The sequence below is a fragment of the Myotis lucifugus genome, unplaced genomic scaffold, assembly GCF_000147115.1.
Source record: "Myotis lucifugus unplaced genomic scaffold, Myoluc2.0 scaffold_16, whole genome shotgun sequence".
Classification (NCBI taxonomy): Eukaryota; Metazoa; Chordata; class Mammalia; order Chiroptera; family Vespertilionidae; genus Myotis; species Myotis lucifugus.
The window spans coordinates 3,757,873-3,780,839 of record NW_005871064.1 but is presented as its reverse complement, the minus strand read 5'-3'; the positions used below and the strand labels follow the sequence as shown (position 1 = coordinate 3,780,839).

The following is a 22,967-nucleotide window of genomic DNA, read 5'->3' as shown; positions in this document are numbered from 1 at the left end:
AATCCCCCACCCCCACGCCCAGCCCGCCGGGAAAAATACTTCCTCCTGATGGTTTTCTCCATTTGCACGAGGTTTATTGAAACTGGGAAAAGGGTCCATTTTCAGTGAGCAGATGTCAAGATGCATTCTTTGTGGGGTGCGGTTGGTAATAATTTAATTAGCCCAGCTTTTTTAGGGGAAAGTGTTAATTAGTTTTTTTATTAAAATACACCATCTTCTTCCCCACTTCTGTCCCCTGGGTGAAGCCCAGTTTCCCATCTTCACCCCCAGCAGTGTCAGCCTGGCCACCGCTATTATTGGAAAAGAAAATGCAGTTATTTCCAGTCAGCCACGGCTGGGGACGCATGTTGATGGTTCCTGTAGGTCCCAGAGACTGGGGAGGGGCAGGCCCCCCAAGAAGTCACCCAGCGTGTCCCCTGAAGGACCCCGATGTTCTGGCCCACAGAGGCACGTGTCACCTTCTGGGCCCCAGTCCCAGCTCCAGGGGGCTTCGGGGAAAGTCTGCCGGAAGCCACGGTGAGGGGTAGGACGGTGTGGTTGGGAGCAGCTGGGTGAGAAGCTAGAAGGAAGACCTCCAGCCCCTCAGACAGCAGGGAAGAGGTCTCGCCAGGTGAGCCCGTCTCCCCGCTTCTTGTCCAGCCACCGGCCGCAGCTGAAGATGGTGGCCACGCCCGAGCTGGTGTTGGTGACCTCCACCTTGTCCACCAGCCAGCCCGAGTAGTAGCCGCTGCTGTCGTGCTCCACGCGCACCTTGCGCAGCTCGCCCAGGTCCAGCGTCTCCAGGAAGAAGTGGTCGGTGCTGCCCCGCTCGAAGAGGTTGCGCATTTTCCGCTTCAGCTCCCGCTTGCCCGTGTCCCCGTTCGAGCCGAAGATGGTCACAAAGACGTTGGCGTCCGTGCCTGCCCCGGGCTCGTAGCCCGTCGTCACGATGACCTCGTACTTGACCGGCACCAGGCTCTGGACCTTGCTGGCAAAGCTCTCGGTCGTCTTGGTGACTTCGAATACCTTGAAGTACTTCCTCTTCCTCTTCAGGGGGATGAGGGTGTCACAGTTAAAGAAGTACCTGCGGGCGGGAGGGGAAGCTCAGCAGACACCAGCCCGGCCCACACCCTCCCAGGACCCTTGTTGCTCCATAGATGCCTCCTTCCCAAGGGACAGGATACTGGGCCGGAAATGTCTGCATTAAAGCATGAGGATTGAGTCTTGTTTATCTTAACACCCAGAGTGCTCTCCACCCATCCAGCTGTCTTTTTTAAAATTTTTATTCTCCTTTTATGTTTCCCCTCACACTCCCTATCTGATCCACCAGCCAGTTCCAATGAGCTGCTCTGTAACATAGAACCAGAACCAGCCCACCTGGAAAAGTAGGCAGGGTTCACTCTCTGCCCGGCTGTCCGTTGGTCCAAGTCACCACTGCCTGCCACCTGGAGACATCAGCCTCCCCGCCCATCTCCCTGTTTCTCGTTCCCCACGGTCAGTTCTCTACACAGCAGCCCAGTGACCCGTGGAGATATAAGCCCGAGAATGCCATTCCTCTGCTCAGAAGCCCCCAATGGCTTCCCAGGTTTTGCAAAAATCACCACCTTTCAAAGGCCTGCAAGACCCTCTTGATCTGACCCTCCTCCCGCTGTTGACCTTCCCGACCCGTCACCTGCTCTTCTCCTCTAAGCTCACTCCACGCCAGCCATGCTGAGCCCCTCCCTCCCTCAAAGGGAATGAATGTCACTGTCAGAGGCAGTTGCAGGGTTCGGAGTGACTACCCCAGCCAAAGCCAAGTGGAATCATGGCTATAGAATGTGCTCCCAAATCCCTCGCAGTTGGCTGAGTTGAAGTGTGTGTGTGTGTGTGTGTGTGTGTGTGTGTGTGTGTGTGTGTACATGCTCTTGGCTGCAAGGTTCTTGGGTTAAGAGAAAGTCCCCCATTGAAAAAGCCACCATAATAAGAAGCAAGTTCAGGGCCAAGAGCAACTTCTTGGACCAAAAGTCCCCTCCCTAATGCCATTCCAACCCCACAGCTCCCCAGTTTTGGCAATGAGCCCAATGATTACCAAGAAGGAAGTCAGAGGGCACAGCAGAAAAACAGTGCATAGGTGTAAGGGGGGCTGGAGTCTGCCTCAGCGCTGCCACCTGTGTGACCTTGGGCCTCTACCCAGACCTTGATTTTCCCATTGGCAATGCTAGAGGCTTCGATTGAACTGCTATGATTCTTCCCACTCCAAACTACTACTTTTTTATTATTATTATTTTAGGTTAACTCTTATTTTCTTATTAATTTTTATTTATTTATTTTTTAATACTTTTTATTGGTTTGAGAGGGAGAGCGAGAAAGAGAAAGAGAGAGAGAGAGAGAAACATTGATCATTTGCTTCCCACCCATACATGCCTCAACCTGGGATCGAATCTGCAACCTAGGTATTGTGTTCGGACTGGGAATCAAACTCGCAACCTTTTGGTGTTCGGAACGATGCTGCAGCCAACTGAGCCACCCAGGTAGGGCGAAAATCAAACCCATTTTAGATGAAAATCCAGAACAGCAAAAAGACTTGGTTTTCTACAAACTTACTAAATGCCAGGGTTTTGCATTCTTGCATCTCATTAACTCCCACAACAGCCCTGAGTTGTAGGCATCATCCCCTCATTTCACAGAGGGGAAACTAAGGCTTTGGGAAGAGAAGTCACTGCTCAAGGTGACACAGAACCGGGGCCCCCAGCCAGCCTGCCTGGCCGCTGAAGGGCCCGCTATTGACAGATACTTCGCAGGACATCCTTATGCTGCTCGGAGTTCTGTCCTCCCCCAATTTATCTGGAAAAATCTGGATTGTTGTTACGAAGTGCACTTTCTTAGTGGGGGAGACACTTGCATTCTTTGTTTGAAAATTCCTTTAAAATGTATTTCTTTATGCATATGCTCACTAATATACATAATTATATATAAACGCACAGATCGTGTGATCATATGCATGTTTTTCTAAATTCACTCCTTTTCTTTTCCTTTTTGCTTGGCGGTAGCTCCTTTTTTCTCCCTCATTTCCATGTCAGCATCCCACGGTCACCTCAGATAACCCATCACAATGGCAAGTGGATCTTGCCCAATTCCCCTCCATTTCACCAACCCGGCCCCCCACTCCCCCCGCCACACACACACACACACACACACACACACTCAGGACGTCCGTGTTCCATGTACAAAATGGCATCAGGCAATATGTGTTTTTCCATATCTTGCTTTCCTCACTCAACAGTCCTTCCTGGGACTTGCTCCAAGTCATCTGGTACATATTTAATTCATAATTTTTAATGGCTGAAAACTCTTCCCTGGTGTAGCTATCAGGAGATGCTTTCTAATAGACATAATTGTAAGCTCACCAAGCCGCGGGACCTCAGGGCTTTGTGGGATCAAGACTAGCTGGGGAAGGACACGAGCCAGGTTGTTCCCACTGGAAGTAGTCATCGGTAAGAGTAAAGGCAAGAGCAGAGAATAGCAAACACAAAAGTAACTGAATACATGAAAAAACATGTGGACTAGGATCACACTTCCGGGAACAGTGTGTCTGTGAGATGTTAGGAAAATGCCAGAAAGAACCAACCGGTCACCAAAGGCTCATGCTGGCCTCCTCGGATGGGTAGGGCTTTGGGGAATCTTTACTTTCTTTTACACACTTTCTTTTGTTATTTGAATTTTCACAATGATTATGCATTACATATGATATTGGGATAGGAGAATGAAGCTGTTTCTGGTCTTGAAAAAAAGAAACACAAGCCTCTGTGTGTCCTTCCTCCGGAATCCTGACAAAGAAAAGCTGGTCAAAAGGAACGCACGTTGCCACAGAGGAGCCAGAACTGGGAAAGGTTGGGAGATGGAAATTTGACATTATCATGTTCATAAGAGCTTGAGATTAAATTTACGTGCAATTCATGGGAAACCAAATATTACGGTGAATGTGGTGGTTGGGAAGGAACTGTGGAAGCACATCAGGGCTAGGTAGTGGCTTTTATAATGGCAGCAAGCCAGTACATGCTAGACCAGTGGCATGCCAATCATCACAATGACTAAACATGCCTGCACAGTCCCCCTTGGATGGAGTGACATTTCTGGGGGTGAAAGGCTGTCTTCCAGCAGCAACACAGGCCTGAGACCTGCACAGGCCCTGGGCTGGAGCCGGACTTCTGAGAGCCCCAGGTTGCACCCTGCATCCTTCCCTACCTCCTGACTCTAGAGAGCATCAGCTCGCCTCCCAGAGAGGCTGAGGCACAGAGAGCTGATGGGTTATTGCCTGAGGCCTCCCAGCTGACCCACGGTAGCTCTGACATCTGGGGGTCTGGACACCCGGCACCCTCTTCCCGTTGGGAAGAGCCCTGCCCTGAGGACATCCCTTCCTCCCCATCCAGCCGAGGACAAAAGGACAAAAGGCCACCCTCTTGAGGGTGAAGGAAAAGAGGCTTCCCTGGGAGTGGAGGCTTCTTTGCACTGATGAGAAACCCCACAGCTCAGCCCCAGGACAGTGGGACGGGAAGTTCATGGGCTGGGCCTTCGCTTCCCCTCCTCCCAAGACCGGAAGGTGCGGGTGGTGCTGAGGTCTCTGGCTGTCTCTCGTTCACACTGTCCATTTAGAGCTAACTCCAGAGATGACTATTTTATTTCATTATTGTATCAAGAAGCAGCGTTTTGTGTGTTTATGTTGGGGGTTTGCAGAGGAGCAGAGCAGCAGCTGTGTTCCCTGTGGCCGGGAGGCAGTCACTGGCTGCAGGAGGAGCTCTGAGCTGACCCTGGCTTGCTGGTGAGCCAGTGACCCTTCAGGGCCCTCTGCCCCAGCTCCAAGTCCTCCCTGTGCTGCTCCCAGCAGCCATGCCCCGCGACTCCGCCAGGACCTACTACGCCCCAGCTGTCCTTCTCTAGCAGAGCAACAAGAGCATTGTAGCCCCAAGGGAAGCTGCGATGGCCTGAACTGTGTCCCCTCAAACTCACATGCTGAAGCCCGAATGCCCAGTGTGGTGGTGTTTGAAGATGGGGCCTTTGGGAGATAATTAGGCTTAGATAAATTCATGAGGGTGGGGGCCCCAAGATGGGATTAGCGCCCCTAAAAGAAGAGAAAGAGACACCAGGGCTCACTCCCTTTCTCTGCCAAGTGAGGACACAGCAAGCCAGGAGGAGAGGCCTCATCAGAACCCAAACCACGCTGGCACCCTGGCCTTGGACTTCCGGCCTCCAGACGGGGAGCAGCCGCCCAGTCCTAAGTACTTTGGTAAGACAGCCTGAGCTGGGTAAGACAGAAACCCAGAGGTCAGACCCTTCCCTGCCAGTTCCCAAAGGGGGGGATTGTCAGAGGGGGCCGATGCCCAGGGCCTGCAGGCCGCAGGTTGAGCATGAACAGACATTGTTTGAGGAGCTTGGGCTCCTGAAGGCTGGAGCCTGCAGCTGAGGGGCCTGCCTGGGTCCCGCAGGCCTGCATCTGGCTGCTTCTGGCTGCTGTGCTTACCGTGAAAGGTGTGGCCTGGGCAGGGCCAGCCCCAAAAGTCTACACCAAGTCCTGAGGGGCCAGCAGCAGTTTTGTGGGGATGCCGCAGCCTGAGCTATGACCTTGGCTCTCACTCACTCCTCAGGCCCACCCTCCCCGAGGCAAGCACGGCCCTCAGCTTCCTCTCCCTCCTCCCTGGTTCCTTTGCAGTGTCTTCCCTGCCTTCCAGACCTCAGGCTCTTTTCTGGCTTCCAATGTGGTTCCCAAGTGGTTTTAATTAGACAAACTGATAACTATGGATGGTTACCCAGGAAACGAAGACTCTTAATCCTCCAAAAATGCCTGAGTCCCCAGGAAGGCCCTGGTGGGGGGAAGGCAAAGCTCTTTATTGAGGGTCCTGGGAGACAGGTGGGTATGGTGTTACCCCATCTGCCTCTGGCCCAGGGCCCTGCCCACATGGATGGCGGCCTTTCACGACTGTGGAAGGAGCAGGCTTCAAAGCTGTGTTTCTTTGTCATTATACAGTGATGGGAGGGAGGGGAAGGAATGTCTCCACTGTCTGGCACTGTCTGACTTGCTCAGCATTAGTTCGTCCAAAGCATCGATGGGATAAAAGGCTGAGCACCTAAGGGCATCTGGCCTAGTCCCCAGCCCCTGGGGTGGGCCTCTGGTTCAGATAGATTCTGTCCAGTACACCTGCCTCTTCCCTTCCTGCCTCCTGAATGAGGTGACACCTCCCTGACTGGGCTGTCTTACCCATGGCCCCGCCTCGGGCTCCTGCTGGGGGCGAGGGCGGGCGGAACACTTACACGTTGCCGTACTCCATCTCGGTGATGGTGATGGTCTTGACGTGCCAGAGCAGCTCTCTCTTGGGGATGAACCGCTCCTCCCTGGCAAGGTGGCCCACGCAGATGGCAGCAAGGTCCCCCAAGTAGACGCTGTCAAACTCAAATGTGTCTGTGGTCCCCCTGCAGGACAAAAAGATGTGGCCAATGAGAGCTACCCGTGCCCACTGACAGAAGGAAGCATTTATTGAGTACCAACTGTATTCTAGGCCAGTGATGGCGAACCTTTTGAGCTCGGTGTGTCAGCATTTTGAAAAGCCCTAACTTAACTCTGGTGCCGTGTCATATATAGAAATTTTTTGATCTTTGCAACCATAGTAAAACAAAGACATATTTTTGATATTTATTTTATATATTTAAATGCCATTTAACAAAGAAAAATCAACCAAAAAGATGAGTTCGCATGTCACCTCTGACACGCGTGTCATAGGTTCGCCATCACTGTTCTAGGCTCTGGTCTGAGGAACAGGAACAGAATGGCAAGAGCTGATGTCAGGTCTCCATCCCTTCATTCCAACTAAGGTTGGAAGAAGACAATCACCACCATTAAAAAGTCCTACCTGCTGCCGGGCCCCAGCACCAGTGGAGGCAACAATGCATGGAGTTGAGAGCAGGTGAGGCCCTGAGCCCTGGGTGTTGGCCAGAGAAGGTGATGGGATGAGAGAGGGAGGGACGTGTCCTTTGATGTGGACCCAAATTGGCAAAGCCATGGGATGGGAAAAGTGGGGTGGGGAGGTGCAGACATTTCTGGGGGGAGTGCTGGCTTGGCTGCAGGCTGGGTCCAGTGAGGGAAATGCAATGGAAAGGAGGTGAGAGACGCCTGGCCAGCATGGCTCAGTGGTTGAGAGTGGTTCAAGTCCCAGTCAGGGCACATGCCCAGGTTGCAGGCTCGATCTCCATTGTGGGGTGTGCAGGAGGCAGCTGATCAATGATTCTCTCTCGTCATTGACGTTTCTCTCTCTCTCCTTCCTCTCTGAAATCAATAAAAAAAGAAAAAAAAGAAAGGTGGTGAAATGCAGCAGTCTGTGGTCTGTAAGTGCCAATCAGGGTTCAGACTTTGTCCTGACCTAGAGGGAGTTTAAATAAAAGGCAGGTGGGTTATGGTAGGGAGAGACTTTATTGAAGCAATTGTGGAGAGAGTGGGGAGATGAAGTGGGCATCTGAGCAGCTCAGAGGCGGCTCTGATGCGGGGAGGAGGTGAGATTCTCCAGGCTGTGTCTGCCAACAGGGAGCTGTGAATGGAGGCCCCTTTATACGAGACCCAATTTTGGTTTTCCTATAAAGAACCTTAGAGGCTGTCCCTTCCCTTCCTCCTTCTAAACAGAACTTAATTCTCTGCTGTCTTCCATGCTTCTTCTGCAATTGTACGGCTGGAAGTCCTCCTTTTCAACTAGACCGTGAGTTCCTTGTCTGTGTGGACAAGGGATAAAAAAGTCTGCAGTGATTCTGGGTCTTGTTGCACAATCATTAATTAATTAGTTTAATTAATTAACTAGTTGTTGCTGTAGCTTTCTGTTAACTTTTTTAAAGAATTGGCATATCTTTGATATATAACATTGTGTAGATTTAAGGTGTACAACACATTAATTTGATAACATATATTGTACTATGATTGCCAGGACAGTGATAATTAGCATGTCAATCACATTATGTAATCATCCTTTCTTTTTAGTGGCTGGAACAATTAAGTTCTAGTCTCTTATGGTGGACTCTATTTTTTTCTTTTTTTAAAATATATTTTTATTGATTTCAATGAGGGAGAGAGATATAGAAACATCAATAATGAGAGAGAATCATTGATCGGCTGCCTCCTGCACGGCCCACAGTGGGGATCAAGCTTGCAACCCGGCATATGCCCTGACCCGGAATTGAACTGTGACCTCCTGGTTCAGAGGTTGACGTTCACCCACTGAGCAACACCAGCCAGGCTGGCAGACTCTCTTTAAAGGACAGTCTCCTCCTAGCTTTTCCTTTATAAACTCCTGTTTCATCCCTAGGAGTCAGCACACAGTAGGTACTCAATAAGCACTTGCAGTTTAAGCCCATGAATATGTTTATGACTCCCAGCAGGGGGGTTCATCCTTGGGGTCCCTCTCTTACCCACCCCACCCCCATGCCCCTGTGGGCACCCCTCTTCCTACTTCCTAAAGGCCCGCTGTCTGGAAGAATTTTCCACGAGAAACTCTTTGGATCGGTTCTTCCTGCCCTCCAGGATGAGCCAGACGTTCTCCCTGGTTTCGCCTCCGTCGCCCGTTTCTATGACGATCTCGTAGGCTGCAGTGGAGAAGGTGGGAGAGGGTCAGTAGAGGGGAAGCAGCACCCACCATCAGGGCAGGAGATTGATGGCTGCTCCCTCCAGGTCCTACATCTGATCTTAGACCAAGTCTGGGGTGGGAAGGGGGCAGGTTAAAATGGCCACAACTGAGGCAGTAAAAATAGAATCTGCCCTGATTTGGGGGGCTAGAATGGTGCTTCTATTTTATTTATAGTAGCAGCCTCTTTGCCTGGGGAACCTGGTAGCTGCTGGGCCTGGCTCCCTGACTCACAAAGTGAGATCATAGGCAAATAATAGGGAGGAGAAGTGGGGCCCACTATTGGAAGGGTCTGGAAAGCCCCAGGCAGGCAAGACTCTAGGATCACCTCAACCCTCTCCAGCAAGCAGTCCCACTCCCATCTTGTCTCAGTTTTCACTCTGGTTTCAGCTCAGTCACAGCCCCCCACTCACTTCCCTCAAGCTTGTCTGCATTCATTCCATTTGTCAGTACTGAGCTGGACTCTGGGTGACACTGGAACACAATCTCTAGCCCCAGACACACAGGCACGGATTATACCATAGGATAGAACGTGGGAGCCCTGTGAGAAAGGGCCCAAGTATTGTGAGGCAAGAGGAAAAACCTGCCTCCCTGTTAGTTCTCTCAGCACCTAGAACTTTCTCCCTGGCTCACTCCAACCTCTCCGCCTCCCTCTGAGCTGTCCCCAGAGTACTGAGGCGGGCTGCTGCCTTAGAGCTCTGCAATGAGGGTTCCCTCTGTCTGCACCACTCCCCCGCCCACCCATATCAGTTTGGCTCACTCCTTCACCAGCTTCTATTTCTTATTCAAATGTTACCACCTGCACTCTGCCCCATCCACCACATCTAAAACTGCAACCTGATTCCCCCGCAGCACTCCTGGCTTGCTTTACCTATTATTCTCTTGTGTCCCTATCACCTAGTACCTTCTAACATGCTATGTAATTTACTTATTACTTTATTGTTTATTGAATCCCCCCTCCCACCTGAATGCAAGCTCCCTGAGGGTAAGGGTCTTCATTGTGCTCACTGATGGGCCCCACATGCCCAGAACAGCGCCCAGCACAGAGGCATTCAGTAAATATGTGATGAGCAAATGAATGAATGATTGGGCTAATCACGGGACTCTTTGTGAAGGAGGTGGCATTTCACCTTGGGCTTGAAGAAGAGCCATGACTATGATCAGCAGAAAGTGGAGGAATGTTCTGGGCAGAGGGAGAAGCATGAGAAGATACTGAGGGGTGTGGCAGGGGCTTGAAGTCCACATGATCCAGACCTGATCCCCGGGATCAAGGCCAGGGATGGAGCAGGCACACAGACAGACACAATAAATATCTGTTCGGAGTGTCCCTATGCATGAAGCTCTTACTGCAGTAAATTAATTGGTGAGGATTTGGGGTTCTGAATCCAAAGGAGATAGCTCTATTTCTGTGCCTTTATCTCAGAGACGTGATGAAGACAATTAAGTGAAGGGATGGCTATGCCTGGTGCTCAGGGTAATGTCCATTCCAGGCCCTCAGCAACATTTTTGCCTTTGTGACTTTTCTCAGGGAGAATCTCTGCTACCTGAAACAGATAGGATGAATCTGAGCAAAGTCTCAGGTAGTCCACAACAGGAAGAGACATCCAGAGAGCACTTAACACCTGGAGAAGGGCAGAGCCCAGCCTAGGACAGAGAGAATGTAAAATTGCTGAGTCACTGTCAGGGACTAGAACCCTGACAGGGGGGAGAGTGGTCCCACTTCCCCCAACAATTTTTTTCCCATTAGAAGGGGAGGTGTGTTCTGCTAACCAAATGCCTGTGAGTTCAAAGTGGATCCTGGCGTTGGTAAGGAAATGGTTTGGAGCAGGGAGCTCAAGGAACCTTCATGCTCACTGCAATGACCTCAGGGAGGACATGTGAGAAATGATGCAGATGGAGGGATGTGGACTGTAACTCATTCTTTTCTGAGGGTCCTGAGGGTAAGGGGTGTAAGCGAGGACATTTAGGTAGATTTTTAGAAACAAATGTTGCTGGTTGCGTCAATGGTCTTCTGAGAGGAAATTTCATTCAACATATTTTCACCTTGCCCTCTTTCCCAAGTCATCAGGGGCTTGATAAAATGTGGAGGCCTAACTCTCAACTTTGTTGATAGGCTGCTGGGAGGAAACAGGAGACAGAAGAGGATGGGGGACCTGAAAGAGCAGGCAGGTAGCAGGGGTGAGCCCAGTCCAGTAGGGGTCAATGTAAGGCTTACCACAGGGCCAGCAGACCCACAGGACAAGCCCAGGTGGAGAAGGGGAGCCACCATGTGAGTCACCAGCATGAAGGCCCACCAGCAAAGCTACCCTGATCTTAGGAGGCATGAGTGTGGTTCAAGTGGCAGGATAGGAGAGGCGGGCAGACCACCCTTTACATCTTGCATGTGCTCTGGGCCTGGCATCTGCAGAGGGAGATGGACAAGCAATCCAGAATACATGTGACATTCCATGTCATGTGAGCAGCTGCTGAATGAACAGGTGTCTGTCTTGAGGCAAGACCTGCAGGAAGTGATGCTGTGGAGGAGTGCCAGGGCAGGATACTGGGCTTCCAGTAGGCACCTGGAACTTCCAGCTTCCTATTGCCTTCCCTACCTCATGTTGCCAGGAACATTCTCTACTCTGGGGAGCGCCTACGTGGTGTGGATGGGGTGGAGAGGCCCCTCCTGGCCAGTCAGAATCTTCCTCTGGGCAATATTCTCTTCCCTTCCATGGAGGCTATTGAGCTAGAAGGCTGTGGGGTTGGGGTGGCCAGCAGCCATCTTCCTACAATGCTGAGAAAGAAACCATTGAGAAGAAAGGGGGTTCGGAGACACTGAAACCACTAGGGACACTGAAATCACAGCCTCGAGACAGCCCCACCTCAGACTTCCAAGTTCTGGGAACCAGTACACACTCTTTTTGCTGGAGCCAGCTTAGTGTTGGGGTTCAGACATGTACAACCAAGAGTCCTGGCCACTCCTGAAGTTTTCTGTTTGACCTCACTGGGACTGCCAAAGGATGGAAGCTTCAAGAGCATGACTATGAAGATGGGTTTTCTAACAGAGCCGCCTGGTGAAGCAGTGAGTTGCCTATCCCTGGGCAGCTGGCCATCACCAGACTGTTTTTGGGCTGACTGCCCAGGCCTAAGGGCCCCACAAGAGGGGGAATGGAAAATGGTAGCTGTAAAGAGGGAAGCATGGGTCCTGCTGGAGGATGTCCCAGCCTGAGAGACCTTATTTGCCCTCCCAGGTGTGTGTGAGTTCTTGTGTGCATACATGCATGTACAGGTGTGCATACATGTATGTGCACATATGAGCATGTGATCCTACTATCCACGCCTTACTCTGTATCCATTACAATGGAATCTCAGGGGGTAGGACCTGGGCATCAGTATTATTTAAAGATTGCCAGTGGTTTTCAGCTTCAGCTGAACATTAGCTCAAATGCAGAGGCACATGCTTGCAGAGGGCTGGGAGCAGCTTCCAGAACTGCTAACAAGAATTGGAGGTGAAGGCAGGGAGCAGGAGGATAAATGGTGTGGGGCAATTGATCAGTCTGGAGTGCCAGCCAGGCTCAGTACTGACAAGACCTCCTGTGGTGGTTCAGAGTCCTGGGCTAGGAATCAGGTCACCTGGGTGCTAGTAGCTACCCATGGGCCTTAGGCGAGTCACTTCACCTCTGTGGACTTTTGTTTCCCTTACCCGTGAGGGAGAGGTGTGCATTGGCTCGCGGGGATGGAGGGGGGCTGCGAGGACCTAAGGGCAACATGGGTAGGGAGTGCTTTCCGCATATGAAGCCCCGTTCAAGTACCAGAGGGTGTTTGCTATCACAGGCCCAGTGCCCAGAGGTGCCCCTGAGTCACAGGCACCGAATGTAAGTGACAAGGGCAGGGTCTCTGTTTTATTCATTGATGTGTCCCCAGGACTCAGAATAGGCTGTGGCACTTAGTAGGTGCTCAATAAGCATTTGCCAAATGGTTAAACGAAGGGAGCTGAGAGATGGCTTTTTGGCTCCAGCTGCATCCTTGTTCCCCTCAGGATGAGCTTCCATCTGAGGACAGAGGTGTGGCTGTCTGTCCCCTGATGGGCAGTGTAAGTGGGTGCCACTCTGTCCTCTGCGGGCTCCTTGTAAAGATACCGATCTTTACAAGGTGTCTCCTGGGCCCTGGGCCCCCGCCTCCCCCACTCCAGTTCATACACATTCTTCCAGAACTAACACACGTGCTGCCTACCCTTTGCAATCTCCCTGCCAACCCAAATCCCGCAGGTCTTAGCAGCTGTCAGGCAGGACATGTGTGAGGGAGACTCAGTGATTCTGCTCCAAGTCTCACAAATCTCTCCTGCCCTGAACGCCAGTAGCCTGAGGCGCCTCTGTTGCTCACCTTGGCACTGTGCGAGGGGCTTAAGTGTTCCTATTGCATAAGGGGCTTAAGTTTCTCCTTCTAACAGGATTGTGAGGCTCTAAAGAAAAGGACTGCACCTTCTTCCACTCACTGAGCACTTAACTAACTGCACACCTGTCAGGGCCCAAAGCCCACAGAGCTGCAGAGGGCTGCAGACATGCGTGATTCAGTCCCTGACTTCCAGGAGCTTATAGTTGTGCAGGGACACTGTACAAAGGTTGATGCAAATCAACTAGGGGTCACAGAGCAGTGTGCACCACTCATAGCATCTAAATTAAAACCAAGCACCCAGCAACACCTCACTAAGTGCAATTACAGAAGCTGGGAGTCCACCCTCTAAATTAGTGCAGGAATCTTCATACAGACAACTTGACAAATGGGAGGTTGGCCCTCGTTTGAATGCTCCTAGGAACATCAGTGCTCAATACCTCTCAAAGCACCTAATCTCGTCATTCGGTAGTTTGGATGGCGTGACGGAGATGGGTAGGCGCTTCCCACCAAAGATCCATGTTTCCCTTCCTCAGTGTAGTGTTTGTCAGGAAGGGCTGTCCAGCCAAGGACTACATTTCCCAGGTGCCCTTGCATCAACGTGGAGCCACACGACTAATTCTCACCAATAGAAAGTACAATAAGTCAATGCGTTAGAGAAGGTAGGAAAGTAAGTCTTCTCTTTTCCCTTCTGCTAGAAATGTGAGAGCCACATGTTGAAAATGGCAGAGACACAGATGAGAAGAGCTTGGATCCCTGAATCACAGTGTGGAAGAAAGACTTCCTGCCAAACACCAACACTGGACTATTACCTGAGTGAAAAATACATTTTGTTGTGTTATCCACTGAGATTTGGAGTTTATCTGTTCTATAGCTAGTGTTACCTTAATAACTAAGGTTGGAAAATCTTTTCTTTACATGGGCTCTACCTTGATGAGCCTTTTTTTGCTCTGTTAAACCCAGACACTAGGTGTATTTAAGAAACACCTCCCTGATGGCCATTCCACCTTATGAAGTAATTACTCTTTCCCTTTAAATATCTCCTGAGGAAGGGACCAAAGAGAAAGCAGCTGGTGGAGATGCTGGCTCCCTCCCCACCTCCACCCTCCCCCCCCACACACGCACCACCCACACATTCTGTTTCCAGGAAGTCTTGATTTGGCAGCTATTGCTACCGGCATCAATGGGAAGGAGTCCATGATCTATATATATATAAGCCTAAGTGACCATTACAACCTGTCGACTGGTTTCTATGACATGCACTGACCACCAGGGGACAGATGCTCAACACAGGTAGTCAGTGCACTCCAACAGCCAACCTCCCACGGCTGGCCAACCTCCTGCAGTCCCTCCCCCTGGATTGGGCGAGACAGCTCTGACGGGCCCTGATCACCGGACAGGCCAAGGGACCCCACTTGTGCATGAATTCGTGCACCAGGCCTCTAGTATAAAAACAAAAGAGCTTCTCACCAAACTTCCTTGCCCAGCCCTCAGGGCAGGGTGAGCTTGTCCCTAGTGGGTTTTCCCTCTACCTAATTAGTCCATAAGATTCAGAGCCATGATCTGGTACCAGTATCTTGGCTGCTTTAGGTTCACCAAACAACATTTAGGGGTTTACTTATGTACCTCCCCAATACCTCCCCAATAGTATTTCCTTCATTGGGCAGCTGATTCCCCTCCAGCTGTAAGAGTCTCTTCTTTAGATTTGTCAACACCATTTCCCACCTCCCTCCTAAGCTAATTCTCATTTAGCTGAAGATCCAGCCCAAGCATCATAGCCAGGCTGAGCCCACTGGGATCCCCACGTACTGGTCTCCTCCAGCTCATCGTGGATCTCGTTGTTGGCACAGGCAAAGTCGCGGACTGTCTGTCCATCCCCCTCAGTCTTGGAGAGCCAGCAGTCACACTGGAAGGAGAAGATCTCGTCACGGGCGATGTCCTTCACATTCACGTAGCTGAGGTGCCAGCCTGGGAATATCCCTGAGGGAAAGAGATCATGTGGATGGGAGGTGAACGTGCTTTCCCTCCCCTCTGATTTCCACTGCCCCAGCCCTCTGGCTGTGTGGTCCTGGACAAGTTCTCTATCTTCTCTGGGCCTTGTTCTCCTTGTTGATGAAATGAGGGGTTGGGTTAGATGATCTCTGAGGGCTCCTGTGGCCTAGAGAGTATAATTCTCTTGAAAGAATCCTTAACTTGGGGTTCATGAATGCTTAGAGGATTTGTGTATGGGACTGAAACAGTCTATGGGCCCGGAAAAATTGTGCTATAATTATACAGGGGCATTTTGCCAGGGATAGGGCTGATTGTTTTGTCAGATTCACAGTGAGGTCTCTGACCCAAGAACTAGACCTTTTGGAGTTCATAAAGCTGAAGGATGAATCCTATGACTCCTTGACACCACTATCCACCTCGCTCGCACCCATTATCCTTATAGAGTCCGTTCAGGCATCACCTCCTCCAGCAAGTCTTCCCTACTGTTCCCCCATTGCCTACTCAGCCTGTATCAGGTGTCCTCCTTGCACCTATAGCACCCTGAAGCCATGCCCTGACCACCCTATTTACGTGCGTTTCTTCCCCTAGATCATAAGCTTTTGAGAGCAGGGACCAGGTCTTATTTGTTGTTGTTTCCCCAATGTCAGCATAGCAACTGGCATGTAGTAGTTGCTTAATTAATGCCAAATGAGTATTTTATGATTTTGAGAACATTTGCTGTTTGACAATCAGAGGACGGGGTCATTTCTGTAGAGTACATTGCTAAACCTGACACGTCTTTCCCTAATATTAAATAATCAGCTGTTTCTGTTGTAATTGGCAGGCATTCCTTTAGAAGTGTTCCTCAAATTATAGCCATCACGTATGAATCTATGTGTGTTTGCTCTGTGAGCTGCATGCTATCTGCACTCTGCATTGGTTCAGTTACTCTCAACCCTTCAGCGTCCTTGAGAACTCAAAAGCTAAAGGACCACATGTGGGGAGAAATTCCAGTGGTGTGACAGGTTATGATGATAATGATTTCTGAGTTCCTTTATATTTCTATGAATTCATATTATCCAAAAGAAAACATATAAAGTCATTTTGTGGTTGAAAAACTTCCTCCTTTCAGGAGAGTTTTCATTTCAGAGGAAGCAAGACAGAGCAAGATGAATTATAAAATCAACACTCTTGTGTTATAATTTGTTCTGATTATAAGAGCTATCTGGTAACTGGAATTAAGGAGAAGATTTAATCGTTTATTTTGATTTTCCTCTATAAACTATATTTCATAGTAACCAAATAGCCTGAGAGACAATTTTTAACAGAATTCTAGCTGATAAGTGGATAAGAAGTGACAATTAGGAGAAAAATCATCATTTATAACGCTAATAGATCATCACTGGATGGAGCCATGAGATGAAAACTTATGGGGGAACTTTATAATGGAGTAATCATGCTGACAGTCCCTGGGTCCTATTGTATGTGGGTGTCAATAAGAGTGGGACTGCTGTGATGTAACATCAAGTACACAGGTCCCATTTTAAAGTCGTTCTGATACCACCTATAAAGTATTCTTGCCAAAAAAAAGTTGAACCTAAATCTAATCAAGCCTTGAGAGCTGGCTTCCAGGTCATAGAAAATATGGGGAAAAAAGAGGCAGCAACACCACCAAGAAGCAAACAGATAGGGTCCAGAATGTGGGAATTCTATAGCTCATTGGACCCCATTCCTTCAACAAGTCAATGGCATAGAAAAATAAAGGGTGTAGACACTGGTCTGCATTAAGAGATTAAGGAGACATAACAACTAAATGTAGTGTATGGACCTTGTTTGCATAAAGATTCAAATAAAATCACAAGTACAGAGACATTTTTATGCTATTAAGAAAATTTGTATATGGAATGAAAATTGGATATCACAAAAATCATTGTTAAGTGTAATAACAGCATTGTGATTTCATAAGAAAATATGAAACATACTAAAAAGAGAAACATACTAAATAGTATGTTTGGAATGAAATTACATGAGGTTTAGAATTTTATTTTATATCTTGCAGCAACCAAAAAAAAAAAAAACCAAAGAAAAAAATAAAAAGGGTAAAGCAGGCATGACAAATTATAATTGTTGAATCTATGTGAGGGGTATGTGGAAGTTCATTAATATATTTCCTTCACTTTTGTACACGTTTAAAATTTTTCATAAAACAAACCATTAAATAAACAAAAAAGATAGAAAGGTAGAGTCAGGGAAAGAGAAGATTGCTATGATATTAAGTTAACTAAACATTTGTAACCTGACTTGCACAGTAATTTTTCAGGATTCACATCTTGTTTGTGTGGAAAACTCTCAAACAAAATATATTTGTCCTCATAAATTTCTATGCAAGGGAAGCATAATGTAGCTTGAATATTTTTAAACGATATATGGGGAAAATGTGGCATAGAGAGCATTTAAGGACATGTTTAGCTATCTTAGCTTATATTAACATTTAAACTTCCATTTCTGGAGGAGAAAGTTACTATAAAGAGAAAGTTAGGCACAGAACCTGGACTTCCTGACCCTAATAGCCCAACAACCTGGGTTTAATAAGGATACAGAAATATTCTTTTCCCTGTCAGTGACATGGTCCTGCTTTCAGATCCAAAGTCTGGTTGAAGGAGAGAAGCCCCATTTCTCTGCCTACAAAGGGAAGAAGATAATATCAATGACTCAGGATTCTTTTTATGTCAAAGAGCCATGATGAGGCCAAGACAAGCCCAAAGTCTTGGGTTATCCAAGGGAGGAATCAAGGTCTTTGAAGAGCCCGGCACCTAAAACACTATGTAGCTGTCCATGGTGCTGAACCACCTCTTTTCGTTCAGGATTTTGAGTCAGTGATGAGATAGAAAGAATTGACTGTCCGGATTTTTGCATAGAAGAAAAAATACATCAAGAAGCTGAGAAAGTCTAGATATGCACACAATCGGTGTCAGAGACTGGCAGCCAGTATTAGAGGGCCTCATCAGGACCCTGAAGTTCATGGCCAGCATAAGCCTTTATAGGAAATCCACAGGAAGTGAATCTGGTGACATAGCCTTTTTCTTTTTCTTAATTTTTATGTCTGAACTAGGAAGACAGTGCTCCAATGTCACAGAAAATTGAGAGCCATTCATCCTCCTGGGAGAGAGCAGGAGGGACTAAGCCCCTCCACTAAAATTTGTCCAAAAACACTGGATCTTTTAACCAAAGGGAGTATCAACATGGTGGCCACCAGCCTTTCTTAGTTGCCTACCATCCTGGGGAGGGGCTCGGGTGGAGTGCTGAGGCCTACCCTCCCCAACCTGACCTTGAGCGGGAGGTACCTTTGCTGTCGTGCCAGACCCTCAGCTTGCAGAGGTGGCCCAGGCTCAGCATGTCAGGGAAGTTGAACGTGTCCGTGTTGTTCCGTTCAAACTTGTTCCAGTTGGCTGACTGCTTCAGGGCGAGGGTCCCGCTATCTCCATTCTCCCCAAAGATGGTGATGAACACGTTGGCATCAGTGCCCGCACCTGGGAACATACAAGACAAGGGCTCTGGGTGCTGGCCTCTCCGACACACAGCCTCTCTTGCTTTGGCCTCCTTGGAGGAGCCAGGCATGCAGATGGGCGAGTTCGGAGTCAGTGAGGCCAGGGTGATGTTGGAAAGGGCTGGCTACTGTCCTGCAACTCTTTTGTCTCCTACTCTATCCTTCATTTATCTCTGGGCTTTGTACATGCTGGTGGGCTCACTGGGGTCCTGGTTAGCAAGTATGAATGGTTTAGTACAAGAACTCCCCTAGTTCTGGGGAATACGCCCACACTTACATGAAATGCCATGTAGACTGGCTTTATGGTTTAGAAATACAGGTTCCCTCCTACACACTGTGGGTTCAGAGGAAATAGGAAAGGTTCTTGTTCCGCAGATCTGCCTCTGGTTGGCATACTACACCAGAGTTCATACCATTTGCTTAAGGCAAATAGAGGTATTGACTCCAGTTAAAAAGAAAATGCTTCTGGAAGAGGTGACCCTGTGAAGCTTTGATGATACAGACCCTGTGGTCATCAATAAATTTATCAATTATTTTCTGAGGGTGCATCATGAGGGGATGAAGGGGCATGAAAACATGTGGAACTTTAAACAAAAAGAGTGAAAGTTCCACTGTGAGGGGAAAAGGATGAAGGGAGGTGCCTAAAACAAACTTTACCAATTGTCCTGGCCCATCAGGTATGCCTGAGATTTTACCATGAGAGCTTCATTTCTTTGGCTAAATGCTTCTCTGTTGAAAATATAAACCAACAGGGCCAATAAGCTAATCCTAAAGTACACATTTTTAATTAGTGTAAATGAGTTTTCCAGGTTCCTTGCCAAGCCCCTGGAGAGCAGGATTGATATGGGGAGTGGGGTAGGTAGGAGGCACTGCCTCCATGACAAGAGTGTTTCCTCTCAGCTCCAGGCCTTTGCACATGCTAGTGTCCCCTCTGCCTCAGTGGCTTCTGTTTGACTTTCTGAACTAGACTTTGGCATCACCTCTGGGAAGCCCTCCATGACCCTTGTCCCTGGTCCCCATCTAAGGGTTCCCCAGCACGTGTGCTGACAGAACCTCACTGTCATTGCTCTATGGCAATATCAAACCCACAACGGCCCAGGGTCATATCTCCATCCTGAGACCCTAGGCCAAAGCTGGCACACAGAAGATGGTTGCAAAGCGCAGGGATGTGGGAAGGAACCGATGGGTGTCAGGGGTGCATGGCACCTGGGTGAGGGACATTAGGAAGCAGCAGGAATACAGAGGTGCTGACCATACTGTTCAATAATGTTCTCCCCGCCTCTTCTCTGAGCAAGGAGGAACAGAGCCAATTCAGTCCCTGGGAGGAAGTCCTTCTGTCCAGACAGAAAGTAACACACTGTGGAAATGACTTGGGCTAAGTTTTGGAAGGCCATCTAAAAAATGTCCTTGCCAGAGTCCAGGGCCTGAGCCAGAAATTGAAGAGGGGCAAGAGTAGTGGGAGGTGGGAGTGGGAGATGGGGGGACCCCTGACTTACCCAGGATGTCACTGGTCTTAACGGAGACGGTGTAGGAAGTGTACTCCATCATCTCCTCCCCGTTGATAACGGCACACATTTCACACACCAGGGTCTTCTTGCCCTTCCGCTGGGACAGCCAGTCTCCATAGTAGAACATGGTCAGGTCCCCAGTGTTCATGTTCTTCAGGAGGATCTGGGTGAGAGGACCCGGCATGGGAATGCCCTTCCCACCCACCGGCCCCCACCGCTAATGCAGCCCCTTTGTCTGAACTCCAAAGACCCAGAACCCCAGTCTTGAGACAAGTTCTTCTGATTTGGACTCAAGACGAGTAGAAAGGGTCCTCCCTGAGATGAAGAACCTGCCCTGTGTGCCTTGCACAGGTTCTGAAACCCCCACCATGACAACTCTAGTCTAGGGATTTGGAAATGGGCACTTTGTCCAAACATGTTTCCAAGGTTGGCCACAAGAAACGTTTGCTGAGTGAAAGATGGAAAGTGGACCAACCAAACGCTGTCATCCAACTAGGTAAGGTGCCTTCTTCTGGGTCCCCTAACACATCTGCTGACAGGACCTCACTGTCATTTACTGAAGTTGGCCAGATTGCCCTTGGCATGGGCACCATATTGTTGGCTCAAACAAAAATCTGCTAATGGCTAAGAGGGGTATAGGAGCCTGAGGGACTTGGGATAGAAGGCCTTTGGTGGACGGGGGATGAGAGACTGATTCAGGGGGAGTGGAGGTCCAAGACGGAGAAAGAGGCACCCATAACTGAGTGATCACAGGGACACCACTAGTGTCCTTGCTGGGCTGCTTCAAGTTCCCACCACAGTCTCTCGCTGTCCCAGCCCATGCTGTTCCTCTCACTCCCCCCAGCCCACTTCCTCCAGGAAGCCCACACCAAGTCTCTGCTTGCTGCAGTGCATGCTTTGTTCTCTGGCAGCTGATTCAATTTTGACTGGACATAAATAAATAAAACTGTTCTTGGATTAATTCATGTCAAAGGGGGTCTATAGGGTTATATACTGGTCAGGTTTATGTAATAACCCTCTCAGGTGACATTTGCACTTTATTAAGTCACCGACAACCCAAAAGAGCAGGAAGATGGTGTGGGCCATGGTGGAAGGGAGAGCGAGGGTACAGACACTTTACCCTCTCCAGGAACCACTCGGGCCGGCTGCCCAGGCCGTCAATTCGGATCCGCATCTTGGTGAATGGAGCGATGTCCAGGATCTCCATGAGGAAGGTGTCATTCTGCTCCCGCTCAAATCTGGGGGTGCAGAGCAGGGGCATGAAAAAGGGAAGCTGGCTGTGGTGAGGGGCCCAAGTTGTGCCACAGACCAGTTCAGAGTAAGGAGAGAACAGACTTTTACTCAGCCTCCCTCTCCGTTCTCATTGACTCCCCAATAGCCTGTCTCCTGCACCCCAGATGTGCTCCCGAAATACTGGATTAAGTGAGTTTGCCTGGTAGAAATGGTCCTGAGTCAAGACCTACCAGTTCTGGGTCTTAATCTCATTCTGCTAGCCACCTAAGCCATCCAGCTTCCCTCGGGGACTTGGCTTCCTCCCACACAAAGGGGCTGCCTTGGAGAAATGGTCAGCCTTTGCTCCATGTCCCCCAAGGCCCAAGTCCTTCTGTGAAATAGTTGCCTCCCAGCCTAAGACTTTGGCCTGGTCAGCCTCAGGCTGTTCCCAGTCACCGATGCTAATGCGTGAGTGGGAGTTGGGTACTTCCCCCAGGATAGCCTTTAGCAGGGGTGGGAACCAGGAGAAAACCAGCATAGAAAGGGAATTCGGGGCAGCCAGTGGCCATGCTCCCCAGTTGTCAGGGAATGCGGGGCAGCCAGTGGCCATGCTCCCCAGTTGTCACCTCTTCAGCTGCCGAGTAGAGAGGCTTCTCTGAGTAGATACACAGGGCAAACCCAGACCGCATGATACTCTTAACTAGTCTGAGGCCCAGGAGATTCACACTGACATGATACTCTTAACTAGTCTACAGACCTTACAGTAAACATTTCCTAGTGACAGGTGGAAAGAAGGGAGAGAAGGAGGAAGGGAGGGAGGGAGAGAAGGATGAAGGAAGGGAGGAAGAAAAGGAGAGAGAGAGAGGGAGGGAGGAGGGGGGAGGGAGAGAGAAAGGGAGAGAAGGAAGCAGGGAGGGAGGGAGGAAGGAAGGGAGAGAGTGGAGGGAGGGAGGGAGAGAAAGAAAAAGAAGGAAGAACAGGTGGGTTATGGAATGAGGTAATCAAGGAAGGCTTCCTGGAAGAGGTAGATTTGAGTTGGACCTTGAAAGAGAAAGGTCTTGAAACACAAAAGAGTGGGTGAAGAGCATTCCAGGAGGGGGGAATCATAGGGACAAAGGTGTGGAGCCTGGAAGGCCCCAAGGTATGAGGGTGTGTGAGGGAAGCAATCTGGCTGAAGGCAGGGTGGGGCTAGAAAGTGGAGAACTGGATGTGTGAGGGGCAAGGGGCAGAGGTGGCTCCTGGATACCTGGCCTTCTTTTTGTCCAGCTTCATTTCCTCTGTGCTACCATTGATGCCATAGAGGGTCATAAAGATGTTGGAGTCGGTGCCACCGCCAACCACGTCACCCGTCCACACAGTCATCTCATACAGCTCCTGCCAGGAGAGGGATGTGGGTCCTGAACTTTGGCCTCACCCACAACCCCACTGACTTACCTCATTCTCACCAGGAAAGACGACACTCTCTCCAAGCTCTGTGGTCTGAAGAGAGCCCCCCTCCCCTCCCCACCCCATCAACTATGAATGACTGGAGAGCAAGAGTCAGACCTGTCACTCTATGTCCCCCACTGTGCCCAGTTTAGTACTAGAGGGAATTCCGTTTCACATAGAGAATGTGTGTGCAGCAGATACATGACTGAGAGCCCCAGTGTTAACCAATTCCTCAGTGAATCGAATCCCAGCCTAAGTCCATGCAGCATGTGGTGGCAGGACAGTGGCTTTGGGAGCCTCCAGAGCTCCACTGGAATCCCA

The 22,967-nt window shown here is 49.5% G+C and overlaps 1 protein-coding gene across 2 annotated transcripts in view; it reads right to left on the bottom strand.

Moving 5' to 3' along the window:
• Positions 1-458: 458 nt before the first annotated feature.
• The window catches only part of LOXHD1 (lipoxygenase homology domains 1), a 101,552-nt gene continuing 79,043 nt past the window's right edge, over positions 459-22,967 (bottom strand). For both annotated transcript variants that reach the window (XM_023750808.1, XM_023750809.1), the window contains 8 exons: positions 22,465-22,592; positions 21,127-21,244; positions 19,995-20,169; positions 18,296-18,481; positions 14,790-14,960; positions 8,442-8,574; positions 6,265-6,423; positions 459-1,063 (listed from right to left, as the gene is read on the bottom strand). In XM_023750808.1, coding sequence (XP_023606576.1) covers positions 583-1,063; positions 6,265-6,423; positions 8,442-8,574; positions 14,790-14,960; positions 18,296-18,481; positions 19,995-20,169; positions 21,127-21,244; positions 22,465-22,592 — 1,551 coding nt within the window. In that variant the 3' untranslated portion in view covers positions 459-582. The remainder of the gene's footprint in view (positions 1,064-6,264; positions 6,424-8,441; positions 8,575-14,789; positions 14,961-18,295; positions 18,482-19,994; positions 20,170-21,126; positions 21,245-22,464; positions 22,593-22,967) is intronic.